Source organism: Phaethon aethereus, assembly GCF_964289735.1.
Source record: "Phaethon aethereus genome assembly, chromosome: 3".
NCBI classification, from domain to species: domain Eukaryota; kingdom Metazoa; phylum Chordata; class Aves; order Phaethontiformes; family Phaethontidae; genus Phaethon; species Phaethon aethereus.
This window is the reverse complement of record NC_138576.1, coordinates 28,364,007-28,382,064: the sequence shown is the minus strand read 5'-3', so window position 1 is coordinate 28,382,064 and position 18,058 is coordinate 28,364,007. Positions and strand designations below refer to the sequence as shown.

Genomic DNA, 18,058 nt, shown 5'->3' with positions numbered 1-18,058 from the left:
AAATTTTTAATAGTTTAAAAAAAATCTATTTTAGAAAAAAAAATATTAACTGAATGTAGACTACAGTTTTAAGCGTGTAAGTTTTGTTTTAAAACTGAATTATATTCAATTAAATGATCACTATAAGGAAACTGTGAGGTATACTGTAGAGCTAAATGAGCAATGACGCTAAGGAAATGACAGAGATCTTCAAGTATTTATAGAGGTGGAAGCTAACATACATCAAATGTGATTATAGCTATCTCTTGGGTTCTGTTGCAATCACTGTATTTTATATAGGAAAATAGGATTTGTCATACTCATGGTCCTATTGACCAGATTTTTGCTGGAAGAAGGTATGCTCTATCTTATGTGAGAAATCCTATGATAATGAAAAGTGTTTTTTTTTCCTTGTGTCAGTCAGGGTTTTCAGTACGGCGTTGCAGCCCTTGGTGGGCAAGCGGGACCATCTGATCCTGCCCAGCGGCAGACATGGACTCCTGTCAGGAAAACTTTGGGAGCAACTGAACATTAGTGTTTTGTTGTATCCCCGGATGAAATAGCTTGCATGTTTCCAGCTGAAGCTCTTTCCTCTTACGTTTTTTTTTAATTTTCTATTCCCTACCCATATTTTGAACCCCAATCATACGGCAACTGTTACATTTAGACGTGAGGACATGGAAAGGGGTTATATATTATTTTCTGGAGAAACTCTTCCATATATTTAAAAGGTTTTCTTTTTCACCCTTAGGGAATTCCTGGAATCCCTGGAAATCAAGGAGCAAAAGGACAAAAGGTATTATTAATAGTTCAAAACACAGTTAAAAACTGTGCATATATATACCCATTCCAAAGTGAGGGTTCAGTCTGTGCTGAGAGGAGACTTTTCATAGTGGGGATTTAGGATATCAAATCACGCTGCAAACGAATGGAGACATGCCTCAAGTTCTTTGTGGCATGCTTGCAAATCTCTCATTAGGTTTTATTTCTACTATTCCAGAAGGAATTAATAATTTGAAAGTACCAAAGTTAACGTCATAATACTTTGAGAAATAATCCTAACTAAATAAATCTGCATAATTAAAGAATATTTAACAGATTTTTAAACTGTGCATACATTAATCACAGAACTCTTCTCTTTATGTAAAAAATATAGGGTGAAATTGGACCACCGGGTCAACCAGGAGCAAAAGGGTCACCGGGGGATACTGTAAGTTTGCAAAATGGTGTTATTGTGAAAAAGTAATTCTGATGCTGTTATTCTCTAGTTGTAATAGACAAACAAGAAATGGCAAGTAAAGTACCAACCTAACATTTTCAGGTTGGCAAATATGATCAGACTAAGTCTTAATTTCTGAATTGCCCCCACAATATTATATACCCACTTTTCTTTTTAAAATTGATTTCCTGACTGCAGATTTGATAAACAAATCCAGCAAATACAGTAGTCTGAACTTACTCACTGAATTAATTAACTTTGAATTAACTTTGAAAGTACTCAAATCAATTTACTATGAAAGTTAAGACCAAATTAAATATTGTCATAGCGTACAATCGATTTCTGAAGATGAATTTCAGGATGCTTTTATGGTAGTGCTCTTTTGACAAAGACTGGGAGAATAGCTGAGATCACTGAATTCACAAAATGCTTAAAGACAAATTTTAATTTTGGAATGTAGGAAATGGAAAATAATCCATTCTTTTTGGACAGTCCAGCTTACCACATCTTTGTTACTGTCTGACTAGGGATATTTCTGTGTTCTTTATAACCCTTTAGAAATCACAATAGTAAAATAATTGTTCTGAAATTTGGTGCAAGTATATGTACACTTTGAAAAATGGAAATTTTAAAGGCAAAAGGGACAGCTGCTTAAAACTAGAGATCTTTCATTAATTAATAGGAACTTCATCATTGTTTGAACATATGCTGCCTTAAAAAATAATTATCTTTTCTATTGAAAACTTCAACAATGTTTAGATAGTTCCATTATTAATCATCCTCACTGTTAATATGTCTTTTTGTAGTTTTCGTTTTGTGTTTGAGATATTTTATGTTCTTTTCTGACTTTCCTGAGACATACATGGCTTAGCATCATAAATAAGCTGTTTACTGTGACTTTTTATTTAGTTAAAGAACCTATGTTTCACCCTATATTTGACCTCAAGCAGATCAATATAGACTATTACTGCTAGAATGAAGTAAATACTGTAGAGAATCAAGTACAGAATGAAGACTCATGCTTTAATCTCTATGGACAATAGGGGACTAAATGACTAAAAAGTTTCAGCCTTCTAAGAAATTTGTTGTTTATTCTTATTGTATATAGCCATATGCATTTGCATAGATGCAAATGACACCAAGCTGAGTAGTCTGGTTGGCACACCTGAGGGATCGGATGCCATCCAGAGGACCTGGAGAAGCTTGAGGAAGAAACCCCATGAGGTTTAACAAGGCCAAGTACAGGGTCCTGCACCTGGGTCAGGCAACCCCCGGTATCAAGGCAAGCTGGGGGATGAAGGGATCGAGAGTAGCCCTGTTGAGAAGGACTTGGGGCTACTGGTGGATGAAAAGCTGCACGTGAGCCGGTAATGTGCACTCGCAGCCCAGAAGGCCAAGTGTCTCCTGGGCTGCATCCAAAGCAGTGTGGCCAGCAGCTCGAGGGAGGTGAAGTGTAACATGGCAGAGAGGAAACAATCTGGGAGGTTTCTGGAGTGTGTGGAGGATAACTTCCTGACACAGCTGGTGAGTGAGCCCACCAGGGGAGGTGCCTTGCTGGACCTGCTGTTTACAAACAGAGAAGGACTGGTGAGAGATGTGGTGGTCGGAGGCCGTCTTGGGCTTAGCGACCACAACATGATAGAATTCTCAATTGTGAGCGAAGTAAGGAGAGGGGTCAGCAAAACTGCTGTCATGGACTTCCGGAGGGCAGACTTTGGCCTGTTCAGGTCACTGGTTGAGAGAGTCCCTTGGGAGACAGTCCTGAAGGACAAAGGGGTCCAGGAAGGCTGGACAGTCTTCAAGAAGGAAATCTTAAAGGCGCAAGAGCAGACGGTCCCCATGTGCCATAAGAAGAGCTGGTGAGGAAGGTGACTGGCCTGGCTGAACAGGGAGATTTTGCTGGGACTCAGGGAAAAGAAGAGAGTTTATCACATTTAGAAGAAGGGGCAGGCAACTCACGAAGAGTACAAGGATCTCATTAGGTCAAGCAGGGACAAAATTAGAAAGGCAAAAGCCCAGCTAGAGCTCAGTCTGGCCACAGTTGTAAAGGATGATAAAAAATGCTTCTACAAATATATTAACAACAAAAAGAGATATGGCAGGGAACATTGTCTCCAAGGACGAGGACAAGGTTGAGTTACTTAATGCCTTCTTTGCCTCAGTCTTTAACAGCAAGTCCAGGTATCCACAGGGTATTCAGCCCCCTGAGCTGGAAGATGGGGATGGAGAGCACAATAACCCACCTATAATCCAGGAGGAAGCAGTTAAGGACATGTTAAACCACCTGGACACCCACAAATCTATGGGACCTGATGGGATCCACCCGAGAATACTGAGAGAGCTGGCAGAGGAGCTTGCCAAGCCACTCTCCAGCATTTATCAGCAGTCCTGGTTAACAGGGGAGGTCCCAGAAGACTGGACGCTTGCCAATGTGACGCCCATCTACAAGAAGGGCTAGAAGGAGGATACTGGGAACTACAGGCCTGTCAGCCTGACCTCTGTACAGGGGAAGATCATGGAGCGGTTTGTCTTGAGAGTGCTCACAGGGCATGTGCAGGACAACCAAGGGATCAGGCCCAGCCAGCACGGGTTCATGAAAGGCAGGTCCTGCTTGACCAACCTGATCTCCTTCTATGACCAGGTGACCCGCCTAGTGGATGAGGGAAGGGCTGTGGATGTTGTCTATGTGGACTTTAGGAAAGCCTTTGACAGCGTCTCCCACAGCATTCTCCTGGAGAAACTGGTGGCTCGTGGCTTAGACAGGTTTACTCTTCGCTGGGTGAGGAACTGGCTGGATGGCCGAGCCCAGAGAGTTGTGGTGAATGGCGTTAAATCCGGCTGGCGGCCGGTCACAAGCGGTGTTCCCCAGGGCTCGGTTCTGGGGCCGGTCTTGTTCAATATCTTTATTGATGACCTGGATGAGGGGATCGAGTGCTCCCTCAGTAAGTTTGCAGATGACACCAAGTTGGGTGGGAGTGTTGATCTGCTGGAAGGTAGGAGGGCTCTGCAGAGGGATCTGGATAGGCTGGATCAATGGGCAGAGGTCAACTGTATCAGGTTTGATAAGGCCAAGTGCCGGGTCCTGCACTTGGGTCACAACAACCCCATGCAACGCTACAGGCTTGGGGAGGAGTGGCTGGAGAGCTGCCCAGCAGAAAAGAACCTGGGGGTGCTGGTTGACAACCCGCTGAATATGAGCATGCTGTGTGCCCAGGTGGCCAAGAAGGCCAACAGCGTCCTGGCCTGTATCAGAACTGCTGTGGCCAGCAGGAGTAGGGAAGTGATTGTGCCCCTGTATTCGGCACTGGTGAGGCCGCACCTTGAATCCTGTGTTCAGTTTTGGGTCCCTCACTACAAGAAGGATGCTGAGGTGCTGGAGCGTGTCCAGAGAAGGGCAACAAAGCTGGTGAGGGGGCTGAAGCACAAGTCTTATGAGGAGCAGCTGAGGGAACTGGGGTTGTTCAGTCTGGAGAAGAGGAAGCTGAGGGGAGACCTCATCGCTCTCTACAACTACCTGAAAGGGGGTTGTGGCAATGAGGGTGTTGGTCTCTTCTCCCAAGTAACAAGCGATAGGACGAGAGGAAATGGCCTCAAGTTGCGCCAGGGGAGGTTTAGATTGGATATTAGGAAAAATTTCTTTACCGAAAGGGTGGTCAAGCATTGGAACAGGCTGCCCAGGGAGGTGGTGGAGTCGCCATCTCTGGAAATGTTCAAAAATCATGTGGATGTGGTGCTTCAGGACATGGTTTAGGGATCATGGTGGCGCTGGATTAATGGTTGAACTTGATGGTCTTGAAGATCCTTTGAACCTTAGTGATTCTGTGATTCTGCCCCTCTACTCTGCTCTGCTGAGACCCCACCTGGGGTATTGCGTCCAGCTCTGGAGCTCTCAGCACAGGAAAGACATGGGGCTGTTGGAGCAGGTCCAGAGGAGGCCACAAAAATGATCTGAGGGATGGAACATCTCTCCTCTGAAGAAAGGCTGAGACTGTTGAGGTTCTTCAGCCTGGAGAAGAGAAGGCTCTGGGGAGACCTTATTGCAGCCTTTCAGTACTTAAAGGGGGCTTCTAAGAAAGATGGGGACAAACTTTTTAGCAGGGCCTATTGTGATAGGACAAGGGGTAATGGTTTTAAACTAAAAGAAGTTAGATTTAGATTGTATATAAGGAAGAAATTTTTTGCAATGAGCGTGGTGAAACACTGGCACGGGTTGCCCAGAGAGGTGGTAGATGCCCCATCCCTGGAAATGTTCAAGGTCAAGTTGGAGGGGGCTCTAAGCAACCTGATCTAATTGAAGAAGAACCCTCCTGCTCCTTGCACAGGTAGTTGGATTCGATGACCTTAAAAGGTCCCTTCCAACCCAAAGATTCTATGATTTATGGTAGTAAGACATTTTATGCAGTTGTATTCAGGCTGTAGAATTAGTAAAACTTGTCAGGGAAAGAACTGGGTAACACTTCTTGATTCGTAGCTGACTAGCATATGCAAATGTTTTAATGTGTGACAACAATGGGAAGATCACTTGCTTTTTTATTCCCTTGTTGCCTCATCTTGAGATTCACTATATGTTGTGCATGTAACAGACTTGTCATGCCCAGTCCAAATAGAAGGTACAACTTTGATTTCTCCGGAACCCAAGAAAGCAGTTCAGTGAAAATATTTAATTGAGAAATTTCAGCATTTCTATAGTGTTACTACTGGGTTAAATATGTTTACATGGGAAACTGGATGATAATGCTTAATTTCTTTAGCTTTAAAGATAAATAATCATTGAGTCCAACTCTTTCTGTGATTTTGATTTTGATAACAATAGTGATCAGTTTTCTAATATCTGAACCAAGAAGAAGTATCAGATTCTTATAAATGCTTTGATAGCATTGCTTTAATAAATAAGAGACTAACATAGAAACACTTTTTACAAAAATAAATCTCAGAGCAGTAATTCTTTTTCTAATTAGTTCTGTCTGAAATGGAAGGGTAAAAGGAAGTAGTAAATGAAATTATCTGGAAAAAGCTGAGGGATTTGAATAACAACAAGAAGGAAATACTCTGGATAGAGCTTCAGAAAAATCATTAGAAAGAAGCAGATGGCATTCATGAAATGGAAGAATAGACTGAGAAGCTTAGAAAGTGATATCTGCATTATATGTACAAATGGCGCTGACCATTTTATTCCTAAATAGGGAAACTATGCCTAGAAGTTGCAATATTCCTTCTATCAGCAGCAAAAAACAAGGCTATGGCAAATGTAAGTTTATAGCGTAGCAACATCTTTGAAGTATGAAAGTTGTGTATGAAAGCTGTGAACTGTTCTCTCTGCAGCCCTTGCTGTTGTATTAATCCTGTTGATATTCCTTTTGATTAATTCCTCGTGATAATCCACCTGACAACAGGTGCGAGAACACCACTGTAGATTCTTGGATTTTGGCAGATTGTATTGTTCAGTTTCGTAACTTGTCTGTCTCTCAATTTATCTACCCCATCTCTTTTCAAGGTCTTACCCTATGAAAATGCTTCATCAGTAGTGAATTGCTGCTTGACATCCAGCCGTCAGGCTGGATTTCATCCATTCCAAAAGACAAAGGGGTTTCCGATGCCAATATGTAGTGTTAGAAGTAGAAGAAAGGGAGTGGGCTCATTCTGAACTTCAAGAAATCCATACTTATATCAACAAGGTCAAGTCAAATACAGGATAGTCAGTGGCTCTCTAAAAAGGGTTTGATTTTAATTTCTCAGTCATCAGGATGCCTACTGTCGCACTGCTAAGGCTGTCTGACTGCCAGTATCTACCTTACCTATCTGTGTATGAAGGTAACTACTAGCCTAAGGGTCATTTATACACTAGTGCTGGAATGTTCCTCAGGGTATGGCACTTCTCTGTCCAGACTGTTACTGGTGCATGTTTCCCTCCTAAAAACAGGAAGGGTACCCAAAACCGTGAGTCGTCTTTTCTCCAGAGAAAAAGAAAATACACATTGATGTATTGGGGTTCAGAGCTTTAGGAGGAGTTTGTTTATGGGGAGCCCAGGTTAAGGGCTCACTGTAAGCAAATAGGGACTGAAAACATGATCGTTTCCATTCCCAAGCAAAGTAATGAAAGGGTTTTTCTTCTTTTCTATGATGATATTGCAATTATTTTACCAGATATCTGTGTCAAGTATGAGTCTTGAACATGATGTCAGACATTCTCATCCACTTTAGAGTATTGAATTAGGAGTGGGAAATTTGCTCTTGATGTTTTAATGAACGGACTTTTCCAAAATTTTGTCTCCTTTGCTTTCAACTGGAAATATAGTCTGCTTTCCTTTAGAGTACTACACTTTTGGAGCTGACGTCACAGAGAGAGATAATGCTTTATGCCTTTTCCATGGCTGTCTAAGGATCACCAAAAGATGAAGTCAGATGCAGTTTACCAGATTGTGCCTACATCTGTCCGGCTAAGATAGTTTTGGTTTGTGGATTTTCTGAGCTTGGTGATGAGTCCCGTGCTCTTCTCACACTCAGCAGACCTGACAATAAAGTATTCAGAGAAGACTATGCTCCAGTTACAACACATATGCTGGATAGTTCTTTATTTCTAGAAAGAGTCTGTTCTTCTCCAATTACTTCTGGTAATAAGAGCAATATATGCCTACCTGGCTAAATGGAGCATGTACTTGGCCTAAGGCTTATCTGAGTCTTCTCCATCCTTGCTATTGTTTCTTATATCTCAGTGTTGAAGTTTTGATTATGTGTGTGAGTTCAGTTAGTAGTCCTTTCATCATCTGTAACTCCTAATGTCCTCTCCTTGAAAGCATGTCTGGTTTTTTGTTTTTCCCCCAACATTTCCTGCGATTTTGTAATTTTATGTAGGATTATTTGATTGTTTATTTGGTGAGAGGTTCTTTGCTTTAATAGAATGTTATGTCCGTTGCGGGAAGACTTCTTGCTTTTGACTGGCCATTTGTTCTCTATTTTTCTTTGAAGGTTGCCTTTTCTTTTCAGTCAGAAGGTGGATAAACTTCCAATGCTTAAGTCTGAATAGTATGCTAACTTGTTTTTTTTTCAGACAGAATGTATTTTAAGACCCCTCCCAATTTTATTATTTTATCTTGTGACTGAATTGCATTTAAATCAGGTGCTAAACTTCATTTGTAATCAGTCAGGTTGTTCAGACCTCCAAAGGGAGGAAACATCACACACTCTGTAAGTCAAGGCTTGCTGTGTCTGTCCAGTAATGTATGTTCTATCACATGTAAAGCTCACCAGTTTTGAGGTGGTCTTTTTGCTTCGATTGTGCATTTGTCAGAATCATTGATTCCACAAAGGACTCTTAAATCTTTACTTTAGGATTGTCTGTGTTCTGAATATTGCTTAGTCATGTGGAATCCAAATGGGTATGTGGACTATGACTTGAAGAAGCTGAGGAGGTTATTAAACTGTAAATAGACTTCTCAAAGTTGTACAGGCCACAGATATCAACTTCTTTCCTATTTCTTTTCTTAATTTCTCACTTTGTTTTACTGGTTTTCATCAAAGAAAATTCAGAAGAACTAAGGTTGTGGTTTGTACTTTCTCCTATATCTTTACATAACCACAGACAAAAGAGAGCACCCTGAACTTGCTCTCTGAGTAATGCTAGGTTTAAAAAAGCTTGACTCTGATTTCCAGATAACAAAGATTATATATAGGCATATGAACATATATAAATGTATTGAAGAGCTCACCTCTTTTTCCATGCTTGCAGTTCCTTAACAAAATACATGATCAATTAAAACCAACACAGTCCTTCTTGGAGAGAAAGATTGAAACCAGTTTTGGGTTTTACGAGTTCTGGGCTATTCTGTCACCCAATACATTCAGAATTTCCTGCACAGTATACAGCTACGCTGCATCCACCCAGCAGCTCTTCCTTTCCTGACTCTATCACAGGCATGACCACTACATTACAGCTGTCAGAAGCCCTTTTGTATAAAGTGAGTACACTGGTTAATTCTCTTTTCATGAACTTAAAGGACTTTTTCAGCCACGTAAAGATCTTCTCTGGAAAGAATAAATTTCCCTGAGAACCAGTTATTGCAGTTTAGGTCAAATTTGGAAGAAAGGAAGAAACATTGCCTGAACTGGAAGTTCGAATGTCCCTAACTCCTAGTTAACACATGCACATTTGTCGTCTCACCTGTGCCTCTAATCATTTTTATTGCCTATCACTGGAAATTTTTTCTCCATTTCTTTATGACAAAGCTGAACAAAATGTCAGAGGGAAGCCTGTATCAACAGCTATAACAAAGCCTTGTGGGATTCCAAAGTGTACGTATTTATTCGAGTAATTCACCTACCATGTTTTCTTCAAATTTTATTTAGATGAATAACATCTGGTTCTTGATACACTTGAAAATAGTTTATTCATGTTTTCTGTCAACTCATTTAATGTATCTTTTGTCACCTGATAAAATAAGTAGGAAATTGATGCATGGAATATTTGAATGTGTTATATGGCATTAGGGAATTTCAACCAGAAAAGACAGTGGGATTTTCCTTGTATTAGTCACGTTGAATATGTTTGTTCCAGAAAAAACAGATGGAAAGCTTGTGGATGGTCTATTAATACCTTGGGAAAATTCTTCAGTAACAAGTTCTTCAGTAATAAGAATCCCTATTACATTGCCAACATCAGTAATTTATTAATTTATCTGCCACATAAATAGTGTCAGCTCTAGAAAATGGGGGAGTAATGCCACATTTTATGTCCTTGAATTGTTCATTATTTTTATTCAGGACATGCTCTTCTCTTAATTTTACATTCCATATTTTCCAATTACATTCTCAAGCTTTTCCTATATTGCATCTGAAAGTTTTCTTCTTGTAGTGTGCTGATTTCATGTAGTCATCTTCCTGTAATTTTTTTAATGAAATATGTTAAATACGACCTGGTAATTAAAGTGCAAGAAAAGCAGCCAAGACAACTGGGTTTTATTTCTCCCTTTCCTGCAGATATATGCCTGACCTTTAGTTATACTGAACGTACTTTCTGATTTGCCTTCTCCAGTACATGTTTGCAGATCAGTGCGGATATATACACGTATCTGATTTAAAAAAACCCGACCAAACAACTATTCTGTACACCTAGTATTTCCAGTCTGTATAATATAAAACGAATGAGGAACATTTGTGATGAACATTTAACCACTTCTGTAATCTAAGGACTGGTGTGGGCATAAACTAGAAGTGATGTAGTGTGGAGTTGGTAGGGGGTAGGGTCTCAACAGCACAGGGCTACACTGAGGTGGCAACGTGAAGGGAGCCAGAAATCCCCTAGTCCCATTTCTCATCCCTTCCTACTGTCTCTCCCCAGACTTGTGCTTGCTTTTCTCTGCCAAATAATGTCCTAGTAATGAGCACAGAACAGGAATCTGAGAAGAAGATACTAATTTCACAATGATTTTTGGAAAAGGAAGATAGCCTTGAAGGAATGCAGAAAATATTGCACAATAAAGAGAGCTGTATTTTCAGAAGTGAGTAGATCAACAGATAACATTAAATTTGATTTTAAAAAGCCAAATTGAATTAAGCCTTACAGTGAAATGAAAATTGATAAAACCATTTTGCTATGTAAATAAAAAGAGAAAAAATGAAGAAGCAGGCCTGATGTGCAAGTGAATTAAGACAGCCTTAATATAATCACGGTTAAGTTCCAAAACCAAATTAATGTTTTCTTACGCTTGCTGTAACAAAGCTGACGCTAAACATAGGCTGTAAGCAAATGGTTAATGGGAATACACTGTCTCTTAGGTTATGAGTGGAAGCAGACCTCAGAAACTTCACTCCAGCTGGAGAGGAATTGGTAATTTCTATTCCAAAATTATGAAAGTAATTGCATAGGTTATAGTAAAGATTTATTTACCAAATTATAGATTACAGAAGATTAACTGCATCATCTTTGATAAAATGACTTATTTTCTGTCTAAGTAAGAATAAGCAGATCTAATCTTCAAAGTTCAGGAAAGGGTTGGAAATGATTTGATGCATGGTATTAGTAGTTATTTTAGAGAATTTGAAGTTTAATAGAAGAATTTTCACGTGCAATTGACTGAATGGGAAAAGTCTGAGACTGAGGAAAATTGGCAGCAAAGTTACTTAAGTTTTAGTCTTGTGATTGGTACCATTTATTTGTATTCACGGACCTGTGTCTGTGTCCTAAAGAGCAAGTTGCTATGTTTGTTGGTGGAAAGTTTTGGTGACCGGTACTTTCTCACAACACAGTGGGAAAGAAACTGGAGTTAATCTGTGCTGCTTCAGTTAAGCACAGGTGAAATACCAGAAAATTGACCAAATGCTGAAAACCCTGGCTACAAAGAATTACTTCTTGTTCCAATATTCTGAATTTTCTTTTGTATCTGCAAAAACAAAGCTATTCTTTTAGTTTTAACAAAGGAAGTTAATAATTTTTTGGCAAAACTGAGTTACAATCTGCATAACAAATTACTGTAGAAACACATTTATTTTTGATCACGTGTAACTTTTGAAGGCGGTCTGAGATAATGTCACTGAACTGAACAGTTCCTAACATTTAGTACTAAATGGAAGGTGATTGTTTTTATCCATATGAAAGCAAAGATTAAATAGTAATAATAACAGTAGTTTTTGAAAATACTATCAGTTAGAATCATCGATAAAACTTAATCTCTGACAAGTTAGATTTCCAAGCCTTATTGTTTGACTTTCTGCATTATTATGCTTTTATTTTATGCTGTGTCATAAATAGACTCTTATAGCAGATATATTTCAGAGTATATATGCAAGTCCGAATAAAACAATAATAATATATTGTTTTTATTAATGCATGCAGTTCTAGAATCAAAGGGAAGTGAGATGAAGTGGTGAGAAAGACCTATATAAACACCAGATGTGGAAAATACTATAAATGGGAATTCCTTCTTGGAAAGTATGATTTTAAAAAAATATTTCCGTTCTAATCTATACTTGAGATTATCTTAAACAGAAATTAAGCAAGCCAGGCATTTTATGGTTTAACACCCTTTAGCTCTTAGTTTATGTATGAAACATATTAAACATTAATTAAACATGCTTTTATCAACATGTTTCCATGAGAGGAGTCCAAGGGATGGTTTTGGCAATGCTCTGGCTTTGTACATGTGCTGAAATGTCATGATCTGAAGTGGCAGAAGCTATTGGGTTCTTGAATAAACAGTTCAGTCCTGAAGATTCTGCAGAAGATGCAAAGGTGTGGCCCCAGAGTTAACTTCTCCCAGTAAATCGCCATAAAGTTTGCGAAAGGAGTCAAGGCATGGCAACCTTTGAAGGACACATAGTCAGAAAGAACGAAGAGAACTGTGAAATACCATGCAGACTTTTGCTTGTTTTGGGAACCCTAAATGGAAACTAAAAAATTCTTGTGTCACTTTCAGTTATGACTAAGGATGTGTTAAAGATACGTTAAAGGTTAGATCACACAGACAGGGTTTTGAGTTGCAGAATTTTTTCTCTCAAGAGTATGTCATGACAGTGCTGTGCTTTTTTCTTGAATGTTTTTTTCCATTGCAATAGCTCTTCCTGAGGCAATAGAAGGTCTAAATAATCCACTATGCTCTATCAGAGCTACAGCCTTTACAGTAATGTGATGAAAGACATTATATTTCCTGTCCTATTTATTTCACTATAGAAATATAATACTAATACTACTAATACTAATACACTATAGGGAAGACATTATTCCTCTAGCTTATTACAGAAATGCCTCTGCCTTTTTCAAAAATAAATAGGGTTTGATGGGACCAGAAGGCTCGTTTGGTCTACCTGGAGCTCCTGGGCCTAAGGTAAGTGTTTGTGTTAATTCACTTGTGACTATGATAAATGACTGCTTTATAATGAAAAAACACAAGGATTTCACAGCTAATTTTTTGGTATGTTGAATGTTGGTGAGTAGCTATATGATTTTCCCTATAGTACCTTATATGATAGTTCATTCTCAAGAGAGCTTAATATAGCTCAGTAAATGGTGCCTGTCATCCCATGAGGTTTGGAACAATTGCAGAAATGGTCATGAGACTTTGTTTCAGCTTCAGAGTCCTGGAAAATGTTCTGCAGTCCTGGGAGCCAGAGAATTCTCAGTATACATCAGAACTTTCTGCCCATGTTACATTTATTTATATTTTAATTGTATTAAATAATGTTACATGCAGCTTTTTCCACCCAAGGAGCCAAACTTATTTCAGATGTAACTTTATTGATTGCACTGCAGCTACAGCAAGAATTAAATTGACCCATGCTCTCAGAAACTAAAATAGATAATACTACAAATCCAGATCTGTTAGTGTAACCTTTTAATTTAATCCAAGATGAGCTTTCGCTAGTAAGCACTGAATTGTATGTTCTAGAGAATATTTAAGAATATAGAATCCATTTCCTGAACTTTGTATTTACATTTAGCTCCATTTCCACCCATACATTATTTTTTATCCAAAGTACATAGGCATTTATTTAAAATTGTATGCTGAAGGTAACTTTTTTTAAAATGGTCAATGTTTGCTATGGTCAAGAAGATTGAATACCTATGAAATGACTAAAAATTAATTAGCTTTATTTTCATGTGTGAAAAATGCTTTTGTTCTGTGTATTTCTCTCTCATGCGGAATATAAGCTGATTCTTACAGAATCATTCTTAACAAGGTCATTCTTACAGAAGAGCATCATGAAGCAATCAATAATTCTAAGATTTTAATGAAAATCCTCATGCTGAGTATATGCCTAATTCCACAGGCTACAGTAAAAAACAAAACATAAATATACATTTTGGCTCACGCAAGTCTGAGGATTTTCAGAGTGTTATTAAATAAGATGATGGAAATGTGAAGTCAGTACAGAGAAACATGGTATGACTGGGCAAGGGAAATTAGGCAGGTGGGGAAGGGACAGGTGAGCAGAGGCTGGCAGATTGCATTTTGTCATCCATATCTCATTCTTCCTGAGAGAAAATTGAAACTTCAGGTTTCCTGTAAGGGAGCAGAACTTTAGCCTTTCAGTCACTATCTGTGCCTATTTTTAAGAGCCAATTTCCAAGTAGTGTCTGTTTATGTTTGCTATTCATATCACATATGTCAAAACATACTGATGTATCAGCCACACTCTTATATTGTTATATAGGGTGATAAAGGTGAACCTGGAATACAAGGGAAACCAGGATCATTAGGAGCCAAGGTAAATATGAATCTAGAAGTATTCTAGGTAAAGGAGGGATTGATTGACTGTTCCATGATTTACTGATTTTCCATGATTTTCCATGACTAGTCACAAGGCAGTTTGTTTCAAAATAAAACCATATTTAACATAAAATCTCATCAGAGTCCATTTGATGGCTTATTCTTACTAATTTTATTCTAGATTTCAGTCAGCGTAAGTCAGCTGTTCATGAAGTTCAAACCAGCAAATGTTGCCATTACTTCAGATAGCTTTATTTGTGTAATTTTGAAAAATCAACTTCAACAGTATTAAAAGATAATTAAAAAAGATAGGTACTAGGAAACTAAAGTTAAGATTTAGGAGTCCCTTTTGTGGCTTCTCTGAATTCAACATCCCTTCACAAATTCTCAAGACCTTTGAATCATTCTCGGTTATAAAATTTCAAAATATAGCTAAAGCATATCATGTGACCTTGAGAAGCCATGCAATATATGTTTTTATACACAGCACATCACTGACACAGAGCTATTGTATTACTCAGGGAGAACTAGGATTACCAGGCGCTCCAGGTGAACCAGGCTACCCAGGCATTCCTGGTACCCAGGGTTTAAAGGTAAGTATTTTTTCCAGTTTTACATTAATCACATCTTTTATTGAAAGTGCTTTTCTTGTAAGTCATCATTGTTAAAGGAAGTCCTTTTTCTAAATACATCTTTACTATTAAAGAACAGTAGGCATATTTTGGAAGGTCCACTCTTTAGAAAAACAATTTTTCTTAGGGAGGGGAGAATGACCAAAATGAAGAAACTGTTAACATAAAATGCTACAGCATAGGTATTAATGAAATTTGAATCATAAATCAAAGTACATAGTGGTATGACCCATGATTCTGTATTTACTTAGTCTTATATACTACAACAAGTGCTACAGCTATAAAGTCTATTGTACAAAGTCTTTTGTGGAGCTCCCATAAGAAGTGGAGCAATTAACCCTAAGCAGCTGGGACAGATTCAGCTCAGGTAGCCTGAGCCATTAAGAGTTATCTAACCAAGCTGTCTGGCTTGTCTCCGTATTTAGCTGAGAGTCTGAGCGCCTTGCAGAGTCATTTACTTGCATCTCTACACCTTTCTTTGGCTGTAGCTGAAGCCTAGACAATTAGATAAGTTAAATGTTGACATTTTAGATAGAAAAAGTTAGGTTAGAGGGATCGTACTTCTACTCTACAGGTTGAAAATTATGTCTTCTTTTTAGACAAGAACCTATGTTTATTCCTTTTGCATACTGAGTTCTCATAAAGATCATGCCTTCTAGGATCTCTCCATCTCTTGGTGCAGCTTTACATCTATCAAACACTGATACAGACGTGGCTATGCTGAAATTCTTCATTGCTGAAGAATTGTTTTGTGAACACATTGTAAAATTTCATATTGATGTTTGACTTAATTGGATAGTCATCCTTCTTTTTAAAGTGTAGGTATGTCGGATTTTCTGACAATCACATATCTTTAAGGAGTCCCAGGTTGAAAAGATTATAGGCGGTGTTGTTCTTTGGCATATTTTGAAATTCAAGCACACAGCTTTTTGCATAACTTAAAGCTGTAATTAACATTACATAAATACTTTCCTAGAGATGTTCGTCTACAAGAAGACAGTGCTCTACTAAAGCTCTCCCATGTGGTTGAAACCTCTCAGTTTTGTTTCAGACAATAAGGCAGAAGTTTTTGTTTGACTGGAAGCTGGAAAGCCCCTAGAATATGTCTTTTTTTAAAAAAATGACTTATTTTTATCTTACTGCAACTCACAGAACTCACTAGAGTGTGCACCGAGTCTATTGAGGAAAAATCAGCTATGCTTTGTCTATAGAATGGGATTTAAGAACCTGAAAATTAGAAGTAATTGAAAATTATTACTCTCTGTTCCCTGTGGGTAACTACAAAATCTCAAGAGAGTTGTATTTTCTAGATGGCACCTTTCCAACTTAACTAAGAAACAGAAAAAGACCAGGAATTTACACTTTATATATGCAATACTTGTCAATACATATGCAATACATTAGGCAAATTTATGTGGAGGAAAGACATGTTTATTTGAAATAGCTGGACAAAAAATATTTATTGTAATCTTCAATAATATGATTTGGGGTGATGAGGAGAATTTCAGGGTTGAATGCCTGTCAGCTGTCATGGTTCAAAAGTGGTTGAAGTAAAATCAGTTTTATTGGTGTAAATCAATTAATTCTAATGTAACTGAAGTTCTGACTTGTATCCGTTACATTTTTAGTCTAAATTTTAATTAAGATTTTTTCATTCTGGACACTTTTAAAGCAATAGTATGTGCATCCTGAAAATTAAATGTTTCATTGCTTTGCAAGATAATGAGTACTGCTATTACTTTCATAATTTAATTGTATTTTTATGGGAAAGCATGACAAATTATTTTTTTTTACAGTGAGTTTCTTAATTGGCATATACTATAAAGCTTATTTTAATGTTATACTGTTTCTTTGGAACAATATAAGTGATCTGATAGAACAGATAGACTTGTTTCCTTAGGATGTAGTTTACTATAACTAACAAGCTTTACCTGCAACTATTCAAACCAGATATTTATTCAAGCAACAAGTTGTCGAGGCTAAAAATGTTGCTATATTTGCTATCAGCCCAAATGTGATATTTAAATTTTAAATTAAAAAAAGTATTACTTTGTAATTAATTCAATTAATAAGTTAGATTTTTAATTGTAGTTCAGCTTATTTAATAATAACTTCATATTTGATTATATAGAAAAATATATAAAAATAAATTAAGTGTGTTCAGGTAATGTATCTGACACTTGTGTTAGGAATCTAGCAATGTTTCCTGGGAAATACTGGAGTCTCAACGAGGGCAAAGATTTCTCCATTACATATTCAAACTACAGATTTCAGCATAAACAGAAAATCCTGTAAAAGCAAAGGAAGCTCAGGTAAGGTGTCAGATAGAGATAAGCAGCTAGTAAAAAATGATAATGCATATGTGTGGAATCACCGGTAATGTAGAGGACCACCTTTTGAAGGATAAAGCCCTTCATCTAAAGGCATTACAGAAATAATGTTGAATCAGGTACTTCACCATGGAAAGAAAGGTTGAAGGGTAAAGAAGCAGTAAGTTAGAAGGGTGGTATTATAGTTAAAGTTTTATGAAAATCCCATGCGGAGGTATTCCATTAGACTTCAGCTTCTGCTCCAGAAGGGCACAGGTTACCTGTATGTCATATATGCCAGCCATGTATGGATGTCTTAGGTATGCTTGAGTATTTCAGATGTCAGTAGACACATATGGAGATGCCTTGGGTTGCCTAGAGCATCTTAAATGCCTATGTTTAGACAACTGAAGCAAGTCCCTGGTCAATGGAGGCTAGAGAATGATCCGAATTTAGATGAGATTATCTCAGTTAAATGAGGTAATGGAACCCGAGTTCCATTTTCCAAGACAAGATGTAGAAAAATTAGTCCTCTGACCAGTTTCAAAACAGTGATTTCCAGAGTGTGTAAGGACAAAAATTTCCTGGCTTAAGTCTTTCAAAATGTACTGAAGCCCCATGGAAGTGTGACTTGAGTTGAGTCAGAGTCATAACAATAGCTCATTTAGTTTCATTATCACCATATATTCATTCTCAATATCTAAGGGTCATGTAAGGTAC

General features: G+C 38.0%; 1 protein-coding gene across 2 annotated transcripts in view; it reads left to right on the top strand.

Annotated features, from left to right (window-relative positions):
- COL21A1 (collagen type XXI alpha 1 chain) overlaps positions 1-18,058 on the top strand; it is a gene marked incomplete at its 5' end in the record, with an annotated part of 91,903 nt that overhangs the window by 62,470 nt on the left and 11,375 nt on the right. For both annotated transcript variants that reach the window (XM_081998125.1, XM_081998124.1), the window contains 5 exons: positions 731-775; positions 1,136-1,189; positions 12,961-13,014; positions 14,342-14,395; positions 14,919-14,990. In XM_081998125.1, the coding sequence (XP_081854251.1) occupies positions 731-775; positions 1,136-1,189; positions 12,961-13,014; positions 14,342-14,395; positions 14,919-14,990 (279 nt within the window). The remainder of the gene's footprint in view (positions 1-730; positions 776-1,135; positions 1,190-12,960; positions 13,015-14,341; positions 14,396-14,918; positions 14,991-18,058) is intronic.